Here is a 22,235-nt window from a genome sequence, read left to right as displayed (position 1 = left end):
TTATAAATTCGAATATAATTCGAATTTTGATAATATTTAAGTACAAAATTCGAATGTAGTTTTTCAGCCATTTTGACAACCCTATTAAGCAGCGCCTGAAAATAGTTTCAGCACACTCCCTGTGCAAGCAGGTGGTCACGTTGGTTATGTTGACGGAAGTTAGCCTATTTTCAGGCGCTGCGTAATATCATTGCGCCTGCTGCACCCATGGTACGGCAGCAAAGCTCCTTGATTATTACGCCGGAATGAGAGTATAGTTCCTAGCCATATCGGCCTAGAAAATCACAACTTTTCATTTTCCGTCGGTCTTAGTACACAATGTAACTACAGAAGAGTCAAGTTTTAAATAGGAAAAATATAGAAACTCTTTGGTCATTTTTGAGTGAGATGCTAACGGTCTAATCAGATTCAATGATCTATGCTAAGCTAAGCTAAAAGTGCTACCGCCAGACCCGGAGATCGGCTGAATGGATTCAAAAACGGTAAAACTCAACTGTTTAACTCTAGGGGAGTCGGAAAATGAGCCTATTTTCAAAAATATTGGAGTGTTCCTTTAAGCAATTTTCATTAAATTAAGCTAAACTCCCACAACCTCATAGCAACTCCCTAACAACAGCGCAAAAGATCCTAGCAACACAGAACACCCTTGTGATCACATGCAAAGTGATAACGCTCAAAATATCCTAGCAAAAACCTAGTAAACCTTAGTGACCACATTGCAACACCCTGCCAACCACTCAGAACACTGTAATAAGTGCATAGCAATGTGTTAAAAACCACTCATAACATCTTAGCAGCCACTTAGCAACACCCTAGTAGCCACATTGTAATATGATTTAAAAACACGTAGAACACCAGTAAAAGCATAGTAACACCTTGGCGAACACCCTTGTGGGTTGGGTTTTCTCTGGAAACACCACAGTTTTCTGATCAGTCTCTACTCACTGGGTCATATTCATATTCATTATCTGTTGCTTCTGTTTTTCTCTCTTCAGCTCACATTTACTGTGTCCACCACCTATAACTTTGCAGTTCTGCGGTATCTGGGGAGGAAAGGCATCAGTCCACGCTGTTAGCGTCTGTTCTGTCCTGGTGTCCTTCTACGGTCAATAACAGCACCATATTGGAGCACTTTAGAATTTCTCATCTTCTTTTCCACAACACAACACAATTTCCTGACTCTCTTGTAGATTTTTTTTTTTTTTTTTTTTTTTTTTGGTGTAAAGATTTACAAACATGAAATTTGCCTTTTCTACCTGTATACTGCTCCCGACCACTAGAGGAGATATTCTGCCTTCAAGCTAAACGAGTCATGTTTTTTAGGCAACTTAAATGGCCTGTTATTCTTCAGCAGTACACAAACTGTACAGTCAACATTCACAATGAAAACTCAAATCATGACCAATCGCACGCTTCTGCTGCCATTATTCTTTAGTTGACTCGAAGAGAATCCCTTTTCGTATTAGCTACAATATTGAGGTTGGGTTCTTGTGCTTTCATATCATACATTTTATTTTATTTTTTTACCCTTTTTAGGTCAAGTTTGTTTTTGAGATCTGAAAGTATAGTTTGAGTTTTACTTTCTGTACCTACTATCAAATATTTTTGTTTACAGCTAATATACGAGTCCATTTGAGACAGTCTGCAGTTTTTTCCATAGTTGAAATTACTTGATTGGACAAAATCTATAATTGCTTTGGGAAATAAAAGTAAAAATAATAATCGGGTAGCAATAAGATTTTAGATGCTTGAGTTTCAATCTCATGGCGGTGATAGCTGGTTTCCATGGTGACCATCCCTCACATCTGGTTGCCATGGAGAGAGACAGCAATGCATGCTGTTTTCTTGTGACCCCAGCACTTTTTTTTCTCACAGCCGCTTGAAAGGACTGAGAAAAGCCTAAACAATGGATCAGCCCCTCTTTGTTTAGAGGAAAGCCCCGGCACAAACCCATGCTAGGGGTTAGTTTACGCGTCAGAAGATATCGCCCACTGACAAAGAGGCTTCTGGGACTTTTCAGCTGCTTGAATAAAAGCCTTTCTGTGACCGGTGCACAGATGCGGCTGAGCAGATATTTTACTGCAGAGCGTGTCGTTACTAATAGTGTTTCGTGGCTGGGATATTTCACTGAAAATTGAGAGCGAAAGACACTTAGGAAGAAAACAAAAATGGAAAAAAGCAGCCTTATCAGCCGTAGCTTAATTTTGTTTGTTTTCTGTAGATACAAGTAACTCATTCAGGATGTTTTAATGTATTTCATCCTGAACATTTTTTATAATACATGTTGGATGCTTGATCACCCCGTAGCGTTTGATGAAAGCATGATTTTAGTGTAGATTTAAAGCAGTAGTTCACCTAAACAGTTCACAAATGAAAACTGTCGTCGCTTACTCACCCTTATGTCGTTCCAAACCCGTATGCATGACTAGTGCACTACATCACAAGGCTTCTGAAGTCAGACAACTGAAATTGTTGTTGTCCCTTGAAAAACATGCTCTTTTAAAATGTCATTTGTGCTTCCTCATAATCAAATTTGACTGAGTTTGGCGTCGTTGATATTAAACCTGTTGTAATGCGTCATAGAAAGCTCTAAATGTGGTGCACAAGTCATATGGACCACGCATTTTCATGGTGCTTTTCTGTTCTTAGAGCATTTTCTATCACTGTATAAAAAGAGCAGCATGAACATTTTTCAAAATATCTCCTTTTTTGTTACACGGCTGAATTCAAGTCATACAGTTTTGGAACAACGTGACTGCGACAAATAACTGAATTTTCATCGACGTGTGAACTGTTAATGTTGTTTTGTAACTCTAATTATCAGGAGATTATTGTAGTTATTGTATAACGCTTTCTTTTGCTAAATTGCCAATTAATTAGTCCTTTTTTTTATTCATCAAAGGGCTTATTCCATTGGTTTATTATTAGCACTAACAGTATTTCTTAGATTATTTTTTGTACAGACTCGACGCTTATTTCAGCTCCGGTTTCTTATTTGAACCTGCTGCTTGGCTGCAGTTTGTTGGTCTGTAAAAACTGATGGCTGGGAGGTTTAGCAGAAAATAAAGGTCAGTGCCTTTCACAAATGATTCATGTGTTTTGTTATTCATAGATTCACTGTCCACTGCATCTAGCAGCATGTCAGCTTGTTTTAAAAGAGCGTCACCGCAGAGAGAAGGAGGAGAGGAGGCTGCACACGCTCTTTGGCCGAGTGTTAAATGAACACAGAGGAAGTCTCTGTTCTCCTTATGTGCTTCACGCAGCTGACGTGTGACTTGTGTGACGTGTGCACGCTTTCTGCTGACTACAAGAGGTCTGGTTATTGTATTATTCCTGAGAATACCAAAAACATTGATTTGATGTTATAAAATAAACACTATATTTCAGTTAAGAAGATTATGTTACCAGGATAAACAGGAAAGAGCATTTTGTTTAACATGTTGAAAACTATGACGGTATATATAAACCACACAATATGATTGCTGTTGCAGTTTGTTTATTCATCACGCTGGATTCTTGCAAAGTAAATTTGCAAATAAAAGAAGTCTTGGCCTCCTTATTGCACTGGAGATGACGTGAAACAGTAGGGTAATACAACTCCTGCTTTCAAAACACCACACATTTAGTCTGTTAGCATGTCAGTAAATACAGTCTTAGCCAGTACAATACGGCATTGAACACTGGGGCACCAACCTTGCACAAATCAAAAAAAGAGTGACAAATAGTTAGTACATTCATTGCAGTAATGCCCTTAATTAAGCACATTACATCCCCCACAATTCTCTACCGTGGTTGTGACTGGTAAATAAAATATGATATTATTAATGAAATACAATACTCCTGTGAACTGTAACATAATGCAATACTGTGGCAGGAATGCTACACCAGCTCGAGCGGAAACAGCTTGAGTGATTCTCACGAAAAACATCCAGGTTAAATTTCCATGAATGAAAAAGAACAAAAAAAATTATATATATATATATATCTTCCATTTGTACTGAATGTATGCTGATTTTATATATATGTGTATGTATGTACATATAAACTTTGTGTCTAGATTCTCATTACTGTACGAGGGTAATGGGAATTATGAGGGGAAATTTGCTTATTTGTCATAAAAACAATCACAATGCAAAAAACATTAAGCATCCTAAATATAGGGTTCATTTTCTTTACATAAAATACAACTTCTTTTGATCTTGAGATGAAATATGACCTGGACATTTCTTCGTGACATTCACCTGCTTATTGTAAAGCTTTAGTTTGGTTATCAAGTTGACATTTTTGACAGATTAATCAAATATTTTTGTAACGTGCTAGACTGCACTTCTGCGTCCTGTTATGATTTTACAGAGAATCTTTCCATCATGTAATACAGATCTGATTATAGTGTAACATTTCTTCACTGTAAAACCCAATGTTTGGTACCTTTATTTGCAGGAAAACACTATCAGTAAATAGACAAATACTGATGTTCCAGTATTAGCAATTAATACGATCCTGCGTGTTTAGCAGTTTGAGTACGAGAAACACAGTGGTGCATCTATTTCACCATGCAGCAGATATGCCAGCATGTCCATCAACAAAAACAAAGTAACAACATGCAATGTTTTACATGTATAACAAACGTATGACAGCAGGCAAGCAAAGGTTACGCATTAAGCGTTTCAGAACATCAGCTGCCCAATCCACAGATTTGGGTCTCTCTAGTTGTAATGAGACTTACAGCAGTATGTATAGCAGAGGCAACGAGAACATTCATATTGTAGGGAAAGCACTAGGAAATAAGTCAATATTATAAAAGATATAGGCCTAAGTAAAATAAGTTAAAGTACCTATAAATGCACTAAATCAAGGGTCTTTCACAAGTGCCCTCTAAACACGGTCAAAGGTCAGTGCAAGATAACTGGGTACCGTGTGCTTTAGTTTCATATCAACATGACTAACGTGAAGTCATTTATCAGCTGTGAGTCTCTTCAAGTCTGCTGTGGACGTCCAAACAAGCTCCAGCATTAAATGTAGACAGGAATGTTCTTGCATGCTTTCAGAAAATAATCTGTACCTTTGTCTAAGCCACATTCCTGAGTCATTTACTGAGACCGATGTGGTCTAAACCCACACACTGACCAACACACACACTCCTCATGCAAGAGACTTTCTCGCTTCATTAAACACTACCCAGATTCAGCATGCAATCAGACATGTAAAATCACTCAAATATACACACAACTGAAACAAAATCATTCAAAAAATAAAACAATACATGTGTAACATCTAACACAAACTCCCTGTACCTTACAGTACAAAAAAAGAACTACTTGTAATGGAAAAAAAATCTTAATCTTACAATACTACAATAGAAGAAATTCCCTTTCTGTCTAAAAATAGTGCTGTACTCATCTCAGGCTATTTGTTGGCTATATACACTAATCTGAGGTTATGCGTTTTACTACATGTACCATAACACGGTGAATCTAGTGAAGACACGGTCATATTTCAACCCAAAATAAACAAACCAATAAAATAAAAAAATTCATGCATGAAGAGTGTGAAGGCTTCTCATCATATAACTGCTTCATCATGTGTGGACACAATTATTTTGACTAATTATTAAAACCAGCATAAATTGAAGCTAATACAACAAATGCTAAAATGACAGATAAATCATTTACAGTTTAAATAAAGGAGAATGACGTTTTTTAGTTGTTTTAATATTACAATAACGATCATGAGTTTTTCTCACGTTATGGTAATAGCAATTTGTGTTTAAATTATCATTAAAATAATGTCACGGTCAAAAATAAGCTGCGTTTTCTTTATTTAATCTTCTTTTTTTTTTTTATATTATTTTTTTTATTTTGAATTTGAGGTGAAATATGACCTGAGAACATGTTCTTGACAGACTTCACCCAAAGAATAACTTATTAGCAAAATAAATTAAAATTGCATTATTTCTTTCAAACAATATTATATTACCAATAAAAAAGGTCTGTAATATCGGACTCTGTATTTTGAAATATCTGAAAAAAAATGAGTACCACAGCATAATAGCTCATTAGTCATAAGATGGTCCATTTAGAAACTGGCAGAAGGGAGGCTAGATCTGCGGTCCAGGACATGAAGCTATCATTAAACACCACGCCACGAGCAGACAAGCCTTCGACTGGGAAACCGTCATGGAATATGTTATGTGTGCCAGATATGTGTGAAATGCCTTTACTGTTTGGTAACTCTGTTACATTGTACCTACACAGAAAGCTCTCAAGCGTATCAGCAAGAGAGAGTAGGTCCACAGCTATGAAGCCACAAGGCACCTCAACAGCAGGACGAGCGAGCCACTTTACGATTTCCGTGGAGATCAATGGAGCTGCTCAGCAGGGTGTGGTCGATGGGGTCTTCCAGCAGCCCAGGTTCTGGAAGCTCTGCAGGTCGTCCACAGCGAAGGTGAGCAGGCAGCAGTCCGCCCCGCGGTAGAAGGGCGTGCGCAGGCTCTTGAAGCGCTCTTGGCCCGCCGTGTCCCAGATCTGCAGGGTGACCAGCCGACCGTCGATCTCCAGGTCGCGGTTGAGGAACTCCACACCGATGGTGTGGAAGGACTGCGAGTCGAAGCGGTCGGTCACGTAGCGGTTCATGAGGGAGCTTTTGCCCACGCCGCCGTCCCCCAGGAGAATGACCTTCAACAAGAGGCTCTTCCCACTCATAACGGCCCCCGGTGCCACACGCCTTCACTGTAGCCTGACGAGCACAAATACACCCACAGTGACTTTACAGGTTAAATAAACAGACGTTCAATCGACAGCTGATGAACTATGAAAGGGCTAAACCGTGTATGGCAGATAGATAATGGTTGTTTATGGGTCAGATGCTCTTCTGAGACTTTGGCCGGGACAACACCTTCTCTGAGAGCACACGGATTGGTTAAACACAGGACTGCCATCTGCTTTGCTCTTTAATTTCAACGTTTAAGCTTGTGCTAAGATGAAAATCAGTGTGCGACAAACATGGTCTAATGTGATCATTTCCTGCTCCACCACAAGCAACAACACTCTAGCTTGGTTACTGTGATTAAATTCCAAAAGTATGTCTTGTATTACCCTAAAGGTGCAACATTTTGAAAGCAAAATCCAGTCATTTCAATAGCAATCCGTGCAACTGGGAGTTTTGCGTGAAAACTAAGGTTCCCACAGAGATTTCGCAGTGCTACGCTGACAATGGACAAGAGACCTTTTTTTGCCCGCAAACTTTTGATGAATTTTTGCTCGTGACCACACCTTAATGCACATAATTATAATATATTGGAGTAACAATTATTTCTTACAAATGTTACAATGATTATAAAACACAAACCTTCATCACTGTAGTTATCTAATGGGATTTCCTTCAAACAGGGTATTCTTTCAGACTGTCATTTCTGTATCTTTTTTGATGATATTTGTGGCTAATACCAAATGTTTTACTGTAGCAAGTAGGTTGCTATGGTGAATTTTTGTTAAAGAAAACAGACAGACTAATTTTCACAGGCAGCACTTATACAAAGTCCGAAACGATACTGGCAGAATACAATGCATTATTCGGCGTTATTTAATATCTTAATAAAGTGTTTACTTGCGTATTTATTTAAATACAAATAGAGGAAACCGATGATCGTTCTCTGCGCATGCGCAAGCGTGCATGACAGCTGTGTTTTTAGCATACGAGTGCTAAAGCTACGGTTTATTTTTATTACTCTCGCAATTGCTGCTCGATCTCAGCTCGTGCTATAACTAATAAACATGGCTGGTATTTTTATGTTCGTGTTTGGTGTCATTAACCTTATACATACTCTCAGCCCTGTTAGCTCCATCTAGCTATATGACTACCACAGTTTCAGATGCTTTATTAAATAAAGTGCAGCACTGTTACGCATACGTGAACATACATACAGGACAAAAAAAATTCACTCTGGTCTTAAATGACTTCAATCGTGCAAAAATACTCTCTGAATTACCTCATATTGTACCGCGAGCAGAGGAAAAACTGGGGGAATGCAGACATACAGCATGCGTCTGTCCTGAACTGAAGTAAGAAAGTATGCTGTCAGGTCAAATAAGCGTCTGGGTTTGTGCTTTGTCGGAAATGTGTTTTTATTTTCTTCTTTGGCTGCGCTTAAAACATAGTGTGCTGTATACCCAGAGTGCATTTCTGGTTATAATAGGCGAATTTGTTGCCCAAAATGCGCTTTAAGTAGGCTGCTGACTACGTCTTACCATTATGATGACCAAAAATGATGTCTAAATTAGGCACCTTAGTCAGTTTCGACACCACAATGCCCAAAAGGCTGGCTTGAAAGCTCATTATGTTTTGAAATACAGCCATTTCTATTGGTTTACGCCATATGTGTTACTGTACATGTACCTAAATGTTCTAAATATTTTACAGGGCTCAACACTAAGGATTTTTTTCTACCTGCCTGGTTGGGATAGAGATTCAGATTATTACTTCCCCTGCCAAAATTTTTAATGACCCTGCCAAAAAAAAAAAAAAAAATGAATCAAAATTTTTTTTAATTAATTAAAAAATTATTGTATTATTTACATTGTTTTTGACCCATGCCATATAACCCTATAATATTGTTAAGACAGCAACATTTTGATACCAGTGAAATTTCACAATTCTCAAGCCATCTTCAATACCAAAGCATTTCAGGGGAAGATGGCTATCAAAATTGCATTCCAGGAGGTCACACCTTGGTGTGCTTCAACCTGTGGACTAAAAAAATAACAGGCCGCAGCAGCAGTATAAAAGTGGCCCAATTCCGCGGGAAACCCACAGACTTGGCAACACTGACCGCTAGCCTAACTAATAAAATATAAACATTATTAAAGAAAAGTTAACAGTCAATAATAAAATAAGAACAAATAAAGAAATTACAAGCAATAGCACAAATAAATTCAATAGAACAAAAAAATTATACAAATTAAATAAACAGTGCTTTAGGTTTTTCAGGCAGGTATAATAGTAGTTAGTATAAATTAAATATGCATTCATCTTTATTAACGCTACTAAAGTGATTCAGTCAAGAACAGTCAGTGATTTTCTCTTTCTCTTGTGTTGTTTGATTAACATTAATGACACAAACAGCAGCAGGTATATTAGGCTGATGTCCCTTTAAGACCTCATGCACCGATCCAATATATTACTGACTCAATTTGATTTTCACTGTTACATTCACTTGAGGCATTACTGGCTGTGTTTAGGTGACTACTCGCAAAGACACAATTTACAAAATGAACACAAGCCTTAGAAACCTCCACCGAGTGTGTCTAAAGGCGTCATCAACCTAGAAACTAGGAACAACGTTCATGGTTCTGGGCTTAATGACGAAACTGTGAGGATGAGTAGCTGAATTCAGTCGCTATAAAATAATTAGACATCATAATGTGAAAATATCTTGGAACTCTCCAGTTGATCCCACAAACTCCGATCTCTAGCGTTAGTTTGATCTGACGCTTCTGTGTGAGCTCTCAACCAATGATTCACTGGAGCTCCGTACCGTCTCCCTCATGTTGCACATGGAAAAGTAAAAAGAAAAAAATAAATAAATAAATAAATCTGGAAATAAATCCATGTGAGAATAAATAAAAAAATAAACACGAATAAATGCATTTAAAAATAAATAAATACATAAATAAATTAAACAAATATAAAAATAGATGAAAGAATAAGTAAATAAAATTAAAAAATAATAAAAATAAATGTAAAAAATGAATACGGAAAATAATACATATAGGAAAAAGGTAATAAAAATAAACTCATTTATTTCTTTATTTATTTTCCTATTATTACATTTATTTATTTATCTATATATTTACTTATTTATTTTTAATTTCTGCAGGTTTGGTCCGCCATAGCCATATAAAATACTATGTATTTTATACGACTGACACCAGTGACAATAGCTATGTTTCCATCACCCTGTTTTTATGCGCATTTTGAAGTATCGCATCAGAAACGAGTGATGGAAATGCTCAATTAAAAAAAAAAAAATCCCTTAATTCAAAAAAAAAAAAAAAGTATGCTCGCTTGAGGTGGTTTTTGACTTGTGGGAAAAAGAGTTAATGGGAGATGGAAATGTATTTTGCAAATAAATTCCTCCATGTGCATCAAACAAACTGATGTGACTTGGTGCTATGGGACGGCATAACGTAGTCTCACACAGCCAGACCTTTACACTGACGGCAGAAGGTCTGGGGACCCTGGCCACTTTGAATGGCCAAGGAGGCCATATGACTGATAGGTAAATCAACCAATCACGTTTTGTTTTGTGCCGCGTCATGTTTAGGGGTGTGGAAATGTCCCCACAATAACAGACCATGTGTTAAACTCTTGGACTTATTTTATAGTCCAGGTTAGCCTATATGTGAAAAATAATGTTCACTTTTTCATAAAAGCATGAAACTTGGTACACTTGTACAGTTTGGGGCCCTGAACATTTTCAGAAATGGAGCCATGCAAAAAATGCCTCGTGGTCGTCATGGCGGCCATTTTACTTTCCGCCATTACCAAATTATGTATTTTGTATTATATCTCCTGAACCAACATGGTAACACAGAAAAGGTGATGTCTACCCCTATGTTTTTATAGTCAAGGATTACAATGATGCCATATACAACAACATAAACACCTCTCTAGAGATGCACCCGATCGATCGGCCAGGGATCGGAATCGGCCGGTTTTCCTCATGATCGGCCCGGATCGGTGATCGGCCGGTCAGTCTCACTTCTTTCCGATTCCGAGCCGATCCGTTTTGTTACCAGCAGCACAGGCAATAACGTCAGCCGCGCATTCTCGCTCTCTTCTCTCCGACGACCCCTTCTCTCTCACACACGTCTCATTCGCTCCGGTTAAATGCTTGTATTGCACATCATTCCCGCAGGTTTCAAGTAGTCAGACAAACTTATCTTTCCAGTGCTGATGCCACGCGCTCTCCTATTGCAGTCTTTGATCTTGAAATGAGCTGATAATTAATAAAATGCAGCGCGTATCTTTTGATTTACAAAAAATCGGAATCGGCCAAGAAAATTGCAATCGGTGCATCTCTACGCGTCTCCCGGAAATCCTGTATAATTCAAGCAATCAATCAGATGACGACTTCGAAACTCCTGAAGTGTTTCCAACCTGTCCTGACTGAAAGCCGACCGATCTCGTTGCACAGCATCTGAAATGTTGTTTTGGTCAGTCTGAAATGCCTGAGTCAAAGTCTGCCGTCAAAGTATTTCTGTATAAATGCGTGCCAGAACTGTCTTACATGACTGCGCTCCCAAACAGCAGCATCCACCTCCGAAAGTGCTGTTTAGTGGTATTTAGTGCCAGTTTATCAGGAAGTGACGATTTTGTTCTCTTTGACTCGTTGGATGGAAATGGTGCTTTATTCACACGTTTTATGCGATATTCCAATATTGCGCGTAAGTTAAATTCGCAGCTTTGAATGGAAGCCCGGCTACTGACAACATGACGAATGTAGTATGGATTGCATTCATGCTACACACATTCATACTACATAGAACATACTTTTTTAAAAGTCCCTAAGTAACTACTTATTCAAAAGAAGTACTTATTCAGTGAGTATGATATTTCGGATGCAGTCAAGGTCTTTTGCACTCAATGTGCACGACCGCCCACACCGCGATGACGTCCTTTTTGCTGCTCGCTCCCTTGCGCTCTTGCGGGGACTTTCAATATAAACCAGGCTTACATTTTCTTGGCGATGCAGCACTGGACTATTTTTAGCATTTTTCATGCTTTCACATCAGGCAAACCTTATCACTGAGGCCTTTTTTTGCCCTTAATAATAGCCTATTCACTGTACAATGTAGATGCTTGAATTTTCTTTAACCAAGAAAATTTCAGTGCAGTGTCTTTGTCTTTCTCAGGTTGACTATGGCGCTTTGCCTGTGGCTTATTATGGTGGTCCCTGTATGCTGCTGGGGACAGGGGCCAGTGGACACAGGGGAAAGTGGTGTTTTCCAGCCCCAGAGTGCCCTCAGTGACATGGAGTTTGCCAGTGTGAGCTCGTACCGTGGCCCTGGAAACACTGACCCTCGCCCCAATAATAAGCTGCCCATCCTTCTGTGGTGGAGCTCCAATCTTTTCCCACACTTCCCAGGAGACACAGAGCGTGTGGACTGCGCCCGCTCATCCTGCCTAGTCACAAGCAACTGTAAAGTTCAGCTGTATCGCCGCACGGCGTCCATTATTTTCTACGGAACAGACTTCCGGGCCTATGAGGCTCCGCTGCCACGTTTGGCACATCAAACCTGGGCGCTTTTCCACGAAGAGTCGCCCATGAATAACTACCTTTTGTCTCACAGTGTTGGAATCAGGCTGTTTAACTACACAGCCACGTTCAGGAGGGAGTCGGACTATCCGCTAACGCTGCAGTGGTTGCCCTCTCTGGATTATCTTCTGAAAGCACCGGCAGTCCCTCTGCAGGAGAAGAACCGCTGGAGACGGGCCGGTCTGGCCCCTGTGCTCTACATACAGTCCCACTGTGATGTGCCTTCAGACCGCGATCGCTACGTTCAAGAGCTGATGAAGTATATAGAGGTAATACTGTAAGAAATGTCAGATTTTCATACATTTGTAAATATATTTAAATGGTCAGGTGCTTTAGCAACCAAGAATACCATAGCATACACTGTGACTTTTGCCAGTTTGCTAGTGGTCGAAAGTCAGAGCCACTCTGCAGATTTGAGGCAGTCGGAGTTGCAAATCATGCAGCATATGATGGGCAAATTACTATAATAATTTTATATATACAGTGCTGGGTAGTAACTGATTACATATTTAAGTTAGATTTACATATTTTATAATTAAGTACTTGTAATTAGAGTATATTACATTTTGAAATGCTCTTAATCTGATTACAGTTAAGAAGAAAGTCATATACACCTAGGATGACTTGAGGGTGAGTAATTTATGGGCTAATTATCATTTTTGGGTGAACTAACCCTTTAACTCACAAACCCACTGCAGTTCTTACATTAAACCCAGTTTGGCAAACCGTAGTGTAATGTAATGTTTAATGCATTTTATGATGTTGATATAAAAAAATTGAAAATATTTTTAGTCTTTTTTTATATCAATATGATACTTTTAATGTAAGCTTAAAACAAGTTTGATTTAAAAAAAGTAATCCAAAAGTAATCTAAAAAGTAGTTTAATTACATTACCTAAAAGGAGTAACTTAGATTACTTTACTAATTACAGTTTTCATCATGTAATCTGTAATCAGTAACAGACTGAGTAATCTACCCAGCTCTGTGCATACAGTGGGTACGGAAAGCATTCAGACCCCCTTAAATTTTTCACTCTTTGTTATATTGCAGCCATTTGCTAAAATCATTTAAGTTAATTTTTTTTCCTCATTAATGTACACACAGCACCCCATATTGACAGAAAAACACAGAATTGTTGACATTTTTGCAGATTTATTAAAAAAGAAAAACTGAAATATCACATGGTCCTAAGTATTCAGACCCTTTGCTGTGACACTCATATATTTAACTCAGGTGCTGTCGAGCGATGCGTAATCATATTCAATACAGGCACGTAGGCGTTAGCTTAGAGGCTGGCCAAAGCCAGCAAATGTAAATCACGTCATTCACTACAACCCGCCGACGCTGCGATCCCGTCCGTGCCATCTATTCTTCTTCTTCTTCTTCTTCTTCTTCTTCTTCTTCTTCTTCTTCTTCTTCTTCTTCTTCTTCTTCTTCTTCTTCTTCTTCTTCTTCTTCTTCTTCTTCTTCTTCTTCTTCTTCTTCTTCTTCTTCTTCTTCTTCTTCTTCTTCTTCTTCTTCTTCTTCTTCTTCTTCTTCTTCTTCTTCTTCTTCTTCTTCTTCTTCTTCTTCTTCTTTTGGTTTTATGGCGGGTTGCGAACCAACCGAGCGCGTTTTTTCAAGTGCAGGAATTTTATTGTTAATCTATGGCAAGCCAAGAAGTTCACATTTACGCTATAGATAAATCGCGTTTACATACAAAACGCAGTATTTGATGGCGTTTTAAACAATATTAGCGCCGTCAAATACGCCGTCCTGATAGCAGACGCCATAAAAAACGCACGTAAACCGTAAAAAACACCGTATTTAATGGCGTTTTAGTATTTGTAAAAAGCGTCGCTTTTAACGCCGTCGGCTTGCCACAGGACGCCGTAAAAAACGCCGTTCTGATTGCACAAAAGTACGCGTTATTTACGTAGTTTTCCTTGTAGTATAATGAGCCACGCCCGCTAATTTCCACAGCCAGTAATATTGAACTGCTCTCACCCAATCAATGATCGTTTTAGCGGAAGAAGTGCCTGTGAACTGATAGGAAATATTTATGTACATGCTTGATGGGACAGACGGTAAAGACACGCTGAGTTGAAAAGTGGCGTTTCAGCTCACGCACAAATGCATAAGCTCATTTTTTATCCACGAACAAAAAATACGAAAAATCTAGCTTAATTTTCGTTTTTCCGTTCTTCAGACAGAACGAAATAATAAAATCTAGTGATGATGATGATGATGATGATGATAAAATCAAACTGTTTGTCATTTCTCTTTATTTCTTTTTGTTCGTATTTAGATTTGTTGTTAAATCAAACTTGAGTCACTCAAATAAAGAAATATTCCAAGCCCAGATTCGGTATTATTAAAAAATAACTGGTTTGATCTGATCATCTTAAACAAGTCATATCCTCTGGGTCTGAGCGCAGTTATTGGATAGCATATTGGAGAAGCTTCAGTAAAAATATTACAATACATTTAAAACGGTGTCTTTTTATAACTTCAGCAGCATGCAGATGCTCGTTTATGTCAGGACTGCGGCGACAGCAGCGCGGACAATCACTTAGCTCGCTCACATAATGTAATCTATAAAGGAAAATCATATTGTTTTTTATCATACTGTTTCATTGTTTGTTGGCAAAAAGTATGCTAAAGACGTGGAATCGGCCTATGTTCATTGTTAGTAGAGATGAAAATATACAAAAAGTTACTTTGTACATAAATATTTCCTATCAGTTCACAGGCACTTGTTCCGCTAAAACGATCTGTGGTAAATTAGTCTGGTCTGGTTCTGTTCATCATTGATTGGGTGAGAGCAGTTCAATATTACTGGCTGTGGAAATCAGCGGGCGTGGCACATTATACTACAAGGAAAACTACGTAAAAAAACTACAGTTCCCTCTCGAGCTTTCACGAGACATCACGGAGATATTTCTCCGTTATGGGAACTCCTTCCCTTCCAACCTTTCCCCCGCCAGTCCAAATGACTGGCCAATTGACGCGAAGTATGCAAATCGCATGCAAATACTGACGAGCTCGAGCGGCAGTATAAAATGCGGTGCACGCAACAATTACGTCAGAATCTTCTACTTCACCTGTTGAATTCACTATGGCAACAATTTGCAAGATCTGCGCGGGACCGATAGAGCCGCCAGATCAGCACGACTACTGCATACAAAGTGTGCGACGCTCGCGGTGATTTCAGCTTCTGTCTTATCACTACATGAGGACAAAATACATGAACAACATCCCCAGAACTGCTCAGACTCCCTCTGAGAGTCACTTCATGAGCATTTGACAGTTTAATTGGAGTAAAACTATCTTCATATCATTTACATAGACCTACAGAAACAAGTTCCTCATGGCAACCCGTCAAAATATAAGTTCGGGTTAACTTAAAGAAATTATCAGAAATATATTACTGTGGTGCAGTATGCTATAGGCTACATAATACTACTTAGGGATGAAAGTTTTCTGACGCTACGACAGATTTCTGTCAATTGGAAAAAATGAGGGGAAAAGAAACATGTAGCACATTGTTGTTGTTCTGCCGGTGTTCTGACTTTTTGTTGGTAGCATAATCTGATAGGTAAATTAGCATTATTTGTCAGAACACCAGCACACCAAAAATCCTCCCCGCCACGGCTGCAGCTTCTCACTGACAACATAACGCCTCTCGCATCATTCACAGTCGGGTTATTAGCAGAGAACACAGAGCAGGACTTGAATTTCAGGCGCAGGATTGCTATTGATAACAATTCTACTCATTCCCGCAGGTTCCGCGCTTATAACCCGATGACAGATGACGGAATTTATCATTTGCACGTGCTTCTGAGTCTTGAGAACTCTCATTTTCCGTGCGCCCACAGATCGCGATAAGGAGAGTGACAGATTTTAATAATTATTCAAAGAGTTTGCAAATGTGATATTGATTTAATTCAACAGTTCAATAAACACGTACTGCCTGATTTTGCTCTATTTCATCAACGAAAATAGTTCCAAATATAGTAACAGCTCAGCCGCTTCACATCTCTAAAAGCAAACACAGCGGTGTTGGCAATGATTAAATTACCTACTCATTCATAAAGACAGTCACTTGCTTCGTTCCTGAATGAATCAGCCGTTCAAACGAATCAATTGAATGAATGATTCAGTGATAAAATCTGTGATTTGCCGCCACCTGCTGGCGGTTTCATTTTTAGGTATAATTGCCGTTATTTCAATAATTTAATATTTCTGTATTCAAAATTGTATTTAAAACATTCATCTCCACATGAATTTATGATAATGGTAAACCCATTAAATAAAGAGTTTGCCAAAAAATAAAAGAGTTTACTGTGGGAGTACTACACTCAACCAACACCAGGGAAGGCAGTTTTTGTCAGAACCCTTGTTATTCTTAATTTTGACATTAATTTTCATTTTTACACCAGACATATATATCGGTTCAAAATATCGGTTATCGGTCTACGTGATCTGTAATCATCGGTATCGGCATCGGCCTTGAAAAACACATATCGGTCGAGCCCTAATTTGAGGTACATATTTACATTTTCTCAGTTCTAACTTGCCCTGGTAAATCAAACATTTTCAAAGTCGGCAAATGTATGATACCTAATGTTTTAAAATCTGTTCAGATTTTAAGTCATCTAGTGTATTCCAGCCTTTTGTAACAATATCAGAACACCATAGCAGTGCCCCAGCAACCACCCTTACAACTTAGAAACTACCCAGAATGTCTTAAACTACAGAATATTCTATGCACGCCTTAGCCACCACCCACATATGCTAGGATATACATACAGTGCGTGGAACTCAAATGTGTCATCAGCACAGTATCTGTGTAGCCTGATACTCCATACAGTGCATGCAGCTCTCATGTACACACTGAATTTTTTTGCACTGATTAGTTTGTCCACAAGGTGGCAACACTGGCCCAGCCTGATGTTTCACAGTCAAAAATGAAACTGAAGAGAAGGAACAAGAAGAAACTACTGGAGACACAACAACTATAGACATGTTGAATAGTGCATGTGTGAAGGGATTGAGAAATAAACCAGTTTAAATGAGTAAATTTGAGAAAAAATGAGTTTAAATGAAATAGCACTGACACTGGACCAGGGTGAAACTTTCTAGCGTGCATGTCAAGCACTTGTGATTGTGCACGCTATCAATGGTTTATTTTGAAGGGCCATATATTCAGCTGTGCACACATGCAAAAAACGAAGTATACTTAGGTCTTAAAATCCAAATTTTTATCATAATTGGTCTTCTCCTCAGATTGACTCGTATGGGAAGTGCCTTAATAACAAACCTCTGCCTGACTATCTGGAGGACACCAGCACAGCCACTGGTGAAGACAGACGCTTCATGAGTTTCGTTGGCCATTATAAGTTCCACCTGGCCCTGGAGAACGGCCTGTGTCCCGACTACATGACGGAGAAGCTGTGGCGGCCCATGCACCAGGGCTGTGTGCCCATTTACAGGGGCTCATCATCGGTGGCCGACTGGCTGCCAAACAGTCATCCCGCTATCCTCATTGACGAGTTTCACTCTTCACGGGATCTGGCGGAGTTCATAAAGACTCTGGATCAAGATGACGTGAAGTACTCACGCTATCTGGAGTACAAAACGCCCAGCAAGATCACGAACCTGCGTCTGCTGGAGGGACTGGAGAACAGAGAGTGGGGTGTCAATGACATGAGTAAACCAAACTACCTGAACGGGTTTGAGTGCTTTGTCTGCTCCCGAGAGAACGAACGTCTGGCGGCAGTGAAAGTCCACAGGAAGAACCCAAAACGGAACCCTCTGCCTCAACCAAAAATGGCCAACAGCTCACACATGGGCTGCCCGCTGCCCAGTCCTGGATACGGACCTGTGGAAAGTATTGACCCAAATGATGGGTAAACAGCTTTCATTTGTCACTTTTTTGCTAATATACAGTATGTGCATTTCACTCTAAACTGCATCACTTTTTAAGGGGTCATGAACAGCATTTTTTTTTTTTTACAATGTTCTCTGAAGTCCACTTATAATGTTAGCAAGACTTTAACATCAAAAAACATACTATTTCAGATGATGTGGGCTATTTTCTATCCTGTTTTTGACCCTCTCTGCAGAACAGTCTGTTTTTAGTGCATTCTATGATTGGCTAAGTTTTGCAAATTAAAATAATAAATGGATGCTGCTGTGATGTTTTTAAGAATACAACATGGGTCATTTGGGTTCAAAATTGATAAATACTCCGTATAAATCAAACGATCAGGAACAGCCAATGCAATAGTGGTAAAAACACGCACAAAATGTTGTTGGATGCAATATAGTCAGACTCCGCATAATCTTTTACTTTCAGTCTCTCTGAAAAGCCTGCGTCAAACAGTCTTGTTTAAAAATGAATCTGCAGTAAAGTAAAGCAAGCAAACAAACATTGACGCGATCTGGAGCTCATTCCTAATGTTACCCTGTGTCTACACTCGATGCAAGCAGCACAACAGTGATTATAATCAGTGATTCTGTCTGCACTGGGTGTGGTGCGGAGCGACACAACAAATCCCCGACAGTAAACATGAAAGAGATGACATGAAACATGAAACATGAAAGAGAAATGGATTCGCAACGTGACGCAACTACAGTGTCTTGTAATCCTCGGAGGATCTCTAAGGTTTTGTTGGAGTAATCCTGTCTTTGCATCTCTCCTCCTACTACATGCATTAACCAGTGGGCGGGGCTAAAGAGGCAGTGATGTAGAAGTAGGCATTGATTTTATTCTGCAGAGGCGGTCTTTCGTCGCACTGTGATGTCATAATGTGACACTTTTTTAGCTTGGTTTCAATAAAAGCTGTTTTTGATCTAAGCTTACAGGATGTTTTTATAGTACATTGACCTGTTATATGTCAAAAGATCAAGGGAAATTAGATTTCTCAGTTCATGAGCCCTTTAAATGTGTTGTGAATGTTGTTTTAAAGCAAGACGCGGAGTAGAGTGAAACTGTGATGTGCGTTTATTCTCAGCTGGCTCCAGATGTGGCCGCAGGACTACTGGCAGAGTCTGGATCAAGCTGAGGGTTTGGAGTCGCTCGTCAGACACAATGTGTCAGATCCGTCCTTATTGTGGCAGCATATACAGAGCATCGCTGTGAGGAGAGCCAGAGGCCGATGAGATGATCTCAGGACTCGCCATCCACCCGAGGGGACGTCACAGGTCAAAACGTCCTCTGACAGCTCAAAACAATTTTACAATCCACCCAAGGCTGATGAGCCGTTCTTGAAATGTTACATTTTTGACATTTCTAGTCTAATAACAATAATCTCATTATATTTAAATATTCCCTTTCAGTATTATACATTCATAATGAATGTTCTTGAGCTGCATGTTATTCTGGGGGCTTCGGCGGATGTTGAACGTTCACAGCTCACAATCACTCAGGCTTGCTTGCACCATCACAGGAGATATCATGGACGGATATCACTGCAGTTATGGAGGACAAAGTTTCTTTGCATGATGGTCTTGAAGAGTGACTCTCATGAAAACACGTCAAGGTCAAATGTCACTATGCAGTATTTTTTCCTTCTGATTTTTGTAAAGTAAAGCAGCCCCCTCTTTTGGACCATAAAGATTTTGGATAGTAATGTTATTTTCATGATAATTAAACAAATTATACATCAAAACTATGTTGATTATGTGTCTGGATGATTTGACTTATTCTCAATGGTGATGCTTATTATTGAACATACAGCAATTTCCATTTTTAGTAGTTAAAATTTAGCATTTTTTCAAACTGATTGGACGTTGGAACGAAGTTTGTGACGAAGAACGAAGTGTCACAGTTGAAAGTTCATTTTTGCATATAGTATAGTGAATATGTGTGATTCTTCTGTAAGCAAAATGTAACACGATTTTTGAGTGAGCTGGACCTGTTCTTGAGTGGTTCATGAGATTCTCCTATAAAGCCCTGTTGACACCTATAAAGATAACGATATCAGCTGTGTCTCATTTAGAAGGCTGCGCCCTCCGGAGGTCGCATCCTCTGTAGGATGCATATATGAAGTGTCCTCAACAAACGAGACGGCCTTCGTAGGACCGGCGGAAAAGGAAACAGGAAGTACCACGTTGCTATGCCAACAACAAATGTAGAGCATCGTTGCGCTCTCACACTACTTAAATGAAGGAAAATGATTTCTAAATTTGGAAAGTAATTTGGAAAAAAAAAATGCTTTTGTTTTATTTTGTTCAATGTTTGAGGAGCTGCAGCGTACGTACAGCAGACATCTGTTAGAGAGAAAAAAGGACGAGGATATTAAAAGCAAAGTTTATCCGTTTTTACCAAGGCGATTTAAGGTAAGTTGTAAACACCACATCTGCGCTTGTGTGTGATATCTGCCGGCGCCGGCATTTTTCAAATGAACAACTATGGCGTTATTTTAATGACAAATGTCGAGAGCGCATTATTGTGGCGCGAAAGCACGTTAATATAATGCGCGAGCGCGAATCTCCCCGCTCGCACGCGGATTTCCTTTGCTCTGCACAAAACCCGACGCTCTCGCCCAGAGTGTACTCGCACTTAAAACGTGTCTGTCCCTGTTTTTATACAGTCTATGGTCTCCTCTCACTCAAACTGTCCTGTGCACTCGCAAATCTCTAGATATTAATTATTTTCGCACCTGAATTCAACGTTGTCAAATGTTATCAACCTATCAGATTTCAAAGATGGATCTGAAATTTCTTTATAATTTAATACTACTAAGTCGTAGTAGTTTTTTTTCAATTTATTGATTGACAGCTCTCCTGTCCCCATGTTGAGAGAAATCAGAAGATCTGAAATAAATATGAATATGCATTAATTCACCTCACTCACAAAAAAAACAGATTCAGTATTCCTCAAAATTAATAAAAATAATGCAACTCAGAATATGACGCAAACCTGCAATAATTAATGTATGTAAAATAACTTTTTTATTTTAAAAACAAACAAGCAAGCCCTTTCCAGATTTAAAAAGTAACGCAAAAGTAATGTAACGCATTACTTTCCATAAAAAGTAACGTAATTATTTACTTTTTTATGGAGTAATGCAATATTGTAATGCATTACTTTTAAAAGTAACTTTCCCCAACACTGTTACGTCTATTTTTGCATTTGATGTTGAATTGTTACTATTGCCATCATACCAACTGAGAATTTATTGCAATGATTTTAACTTCAGTTGAGGTATCTGACATATTATGACATAATATTGATCATGTATATGAAGTCTTAACATGTTGTTTTTAGATAAATTGCTCAGAGACCAACCAGTTGGACAGAGGTTATTTATATGTACAAATCATCCAAGCACCCAATTCCTAGCCATTTCTAATATATGCCACATTTAATTAACATTGCTAAATATTATTAAACTGGAAATAAATTAAAGATCCATCTTTGATTGTCAAAAGAATTCCAGATTCAGTTCCCTCTCAGCCAATTAGTTTTCACATAGTATTTTCATCGGTCATTTGTGGAGGTCTGATTGCTTAAAGCTTTATTTATATAGCGCCTTTTAAAAGTGTTTACAAAGTATTTTACAGAGAGATGTATATGTGCATTCACAGAAAAGAAAATACAAACAAACATAAAAGAGATAAAGTAGTAAAACAAAGTGCTTATAACCAGTTTATGTTCAAACAAAAATATAACCATAAAAAAACAAGGAAAGGCCTTTAGTGAACAAATCTGCTTTGAGATACTTTTAAAAGTGCACAATGATAACTTCTGACAACGTTTAATTCAGGTGTGAAAAGAATTCATATCTAGCGCATGAGCACAGAGAGATTTGCGAGTGCACAGGACAGTTTGAGTGAGAGGAGAGACACGTTTTAAGCGCTTTAAGTCAAGTTTTGTGCGAGAGCAAAGGAAATCCGCGTGCGAGTGGGGAGATTTGCACTCGCACATTA

At 38.8% G+C, this 22,235-nt stretch overlaps 2 protein-coding genes and 1 pseudogene across 3 annotated transcripts in view; 2 read left to right on the top strand and 1 right to left on the bottom strand.

The window, feature by feature from the left end:
* LOC107663105 (myelin proteolipid protein-like) overlaps window positions 1-3,629 on the top strand; it is a 10,985-nt gene extending 7,356 nt beyond the window's left edge. Inside the window, exon 7 of the mRNA XM_016453260.1 lies at window positions 3,113-3,629. Within this exon, the coding sequence (XP_016308746.1) occupies window positions 3,113-3,274 (162 nt within the window). The 3' untranslated portion in view covers window positions 3,275-3,629. The remainder of the gene's footprint in view (window positions 1-3,112) is intronic.
* An 80-nt stretch (window positions 3,630-3,709) lies between these two features.
* Window positions 3,710-8,010, bottom strand: LOC107663108 (ras-related protein Rab-9B-like; annotated as a pseudogene).
* A 2-nt stretch (window positions 8,011-8,012) lies between these two features.
* Window positions 8,013-19,972, top strand: LOC107663104 (alpha-(1,3)-fucosyltransferase 11-like). Of its 2 annotated transcripts, XM_016453259.1 has the most exons (5): window positions 8,013-8,060; window positions 11,913-12,585; window positions 17,586-18,208; window positions 19,316-19,505; window positions 19,641-19,972. In XM_016453259.1, exons 2-4 carry the CDS (start codon window positions 11,920-11,922, stop codon window positions 19,461-19,463), a joined length of 1,437 nt encoding a protein of 478 aa, XP_016308745.1. In that variant the 5' UTR covers window positions 8,013-8,060; window positions 11,913-11,919; the 3' UTR covers window positions 19,464-19,505; window positions 19,641-19,972. The 2 variants fall into 2 exon arrangements, with proteins under 2 accessions (XP_016308745.1, XP_016308744.1); XM_016453258.1 differs by having other exon boundaries at window positions 19,316-19,972.
* The last annotated feature ends 2,263 nt before the right edge of the window (window positions 19,973-22,235 follow it).

Source organism: Sinocyclocheilus anshuiensis, unplaced genomic scaffold, assembly GCF_001515605.1.
Source record: "Sinocyclocheilus anshuiensis isolate Anshui unplaced genomic scaffold, SAMN03320099.WGS_v1.1 scaffold836, whole genome shotgun sequence".
NCBI classification, from domain to species: domain Eukaryota; kingdom Metazoa; phylum Chordata; class Actinopteri; order Cypriniformes; family Cyprinidae; genus Sinocyclocheilus; species Sinocyclocheilus anshuiensis.
The sequence above is the reverse complement of the archived record's forward strand: the minus strand, read 5'-3'. Positions and strand labels throughout refer to the sequence as shown.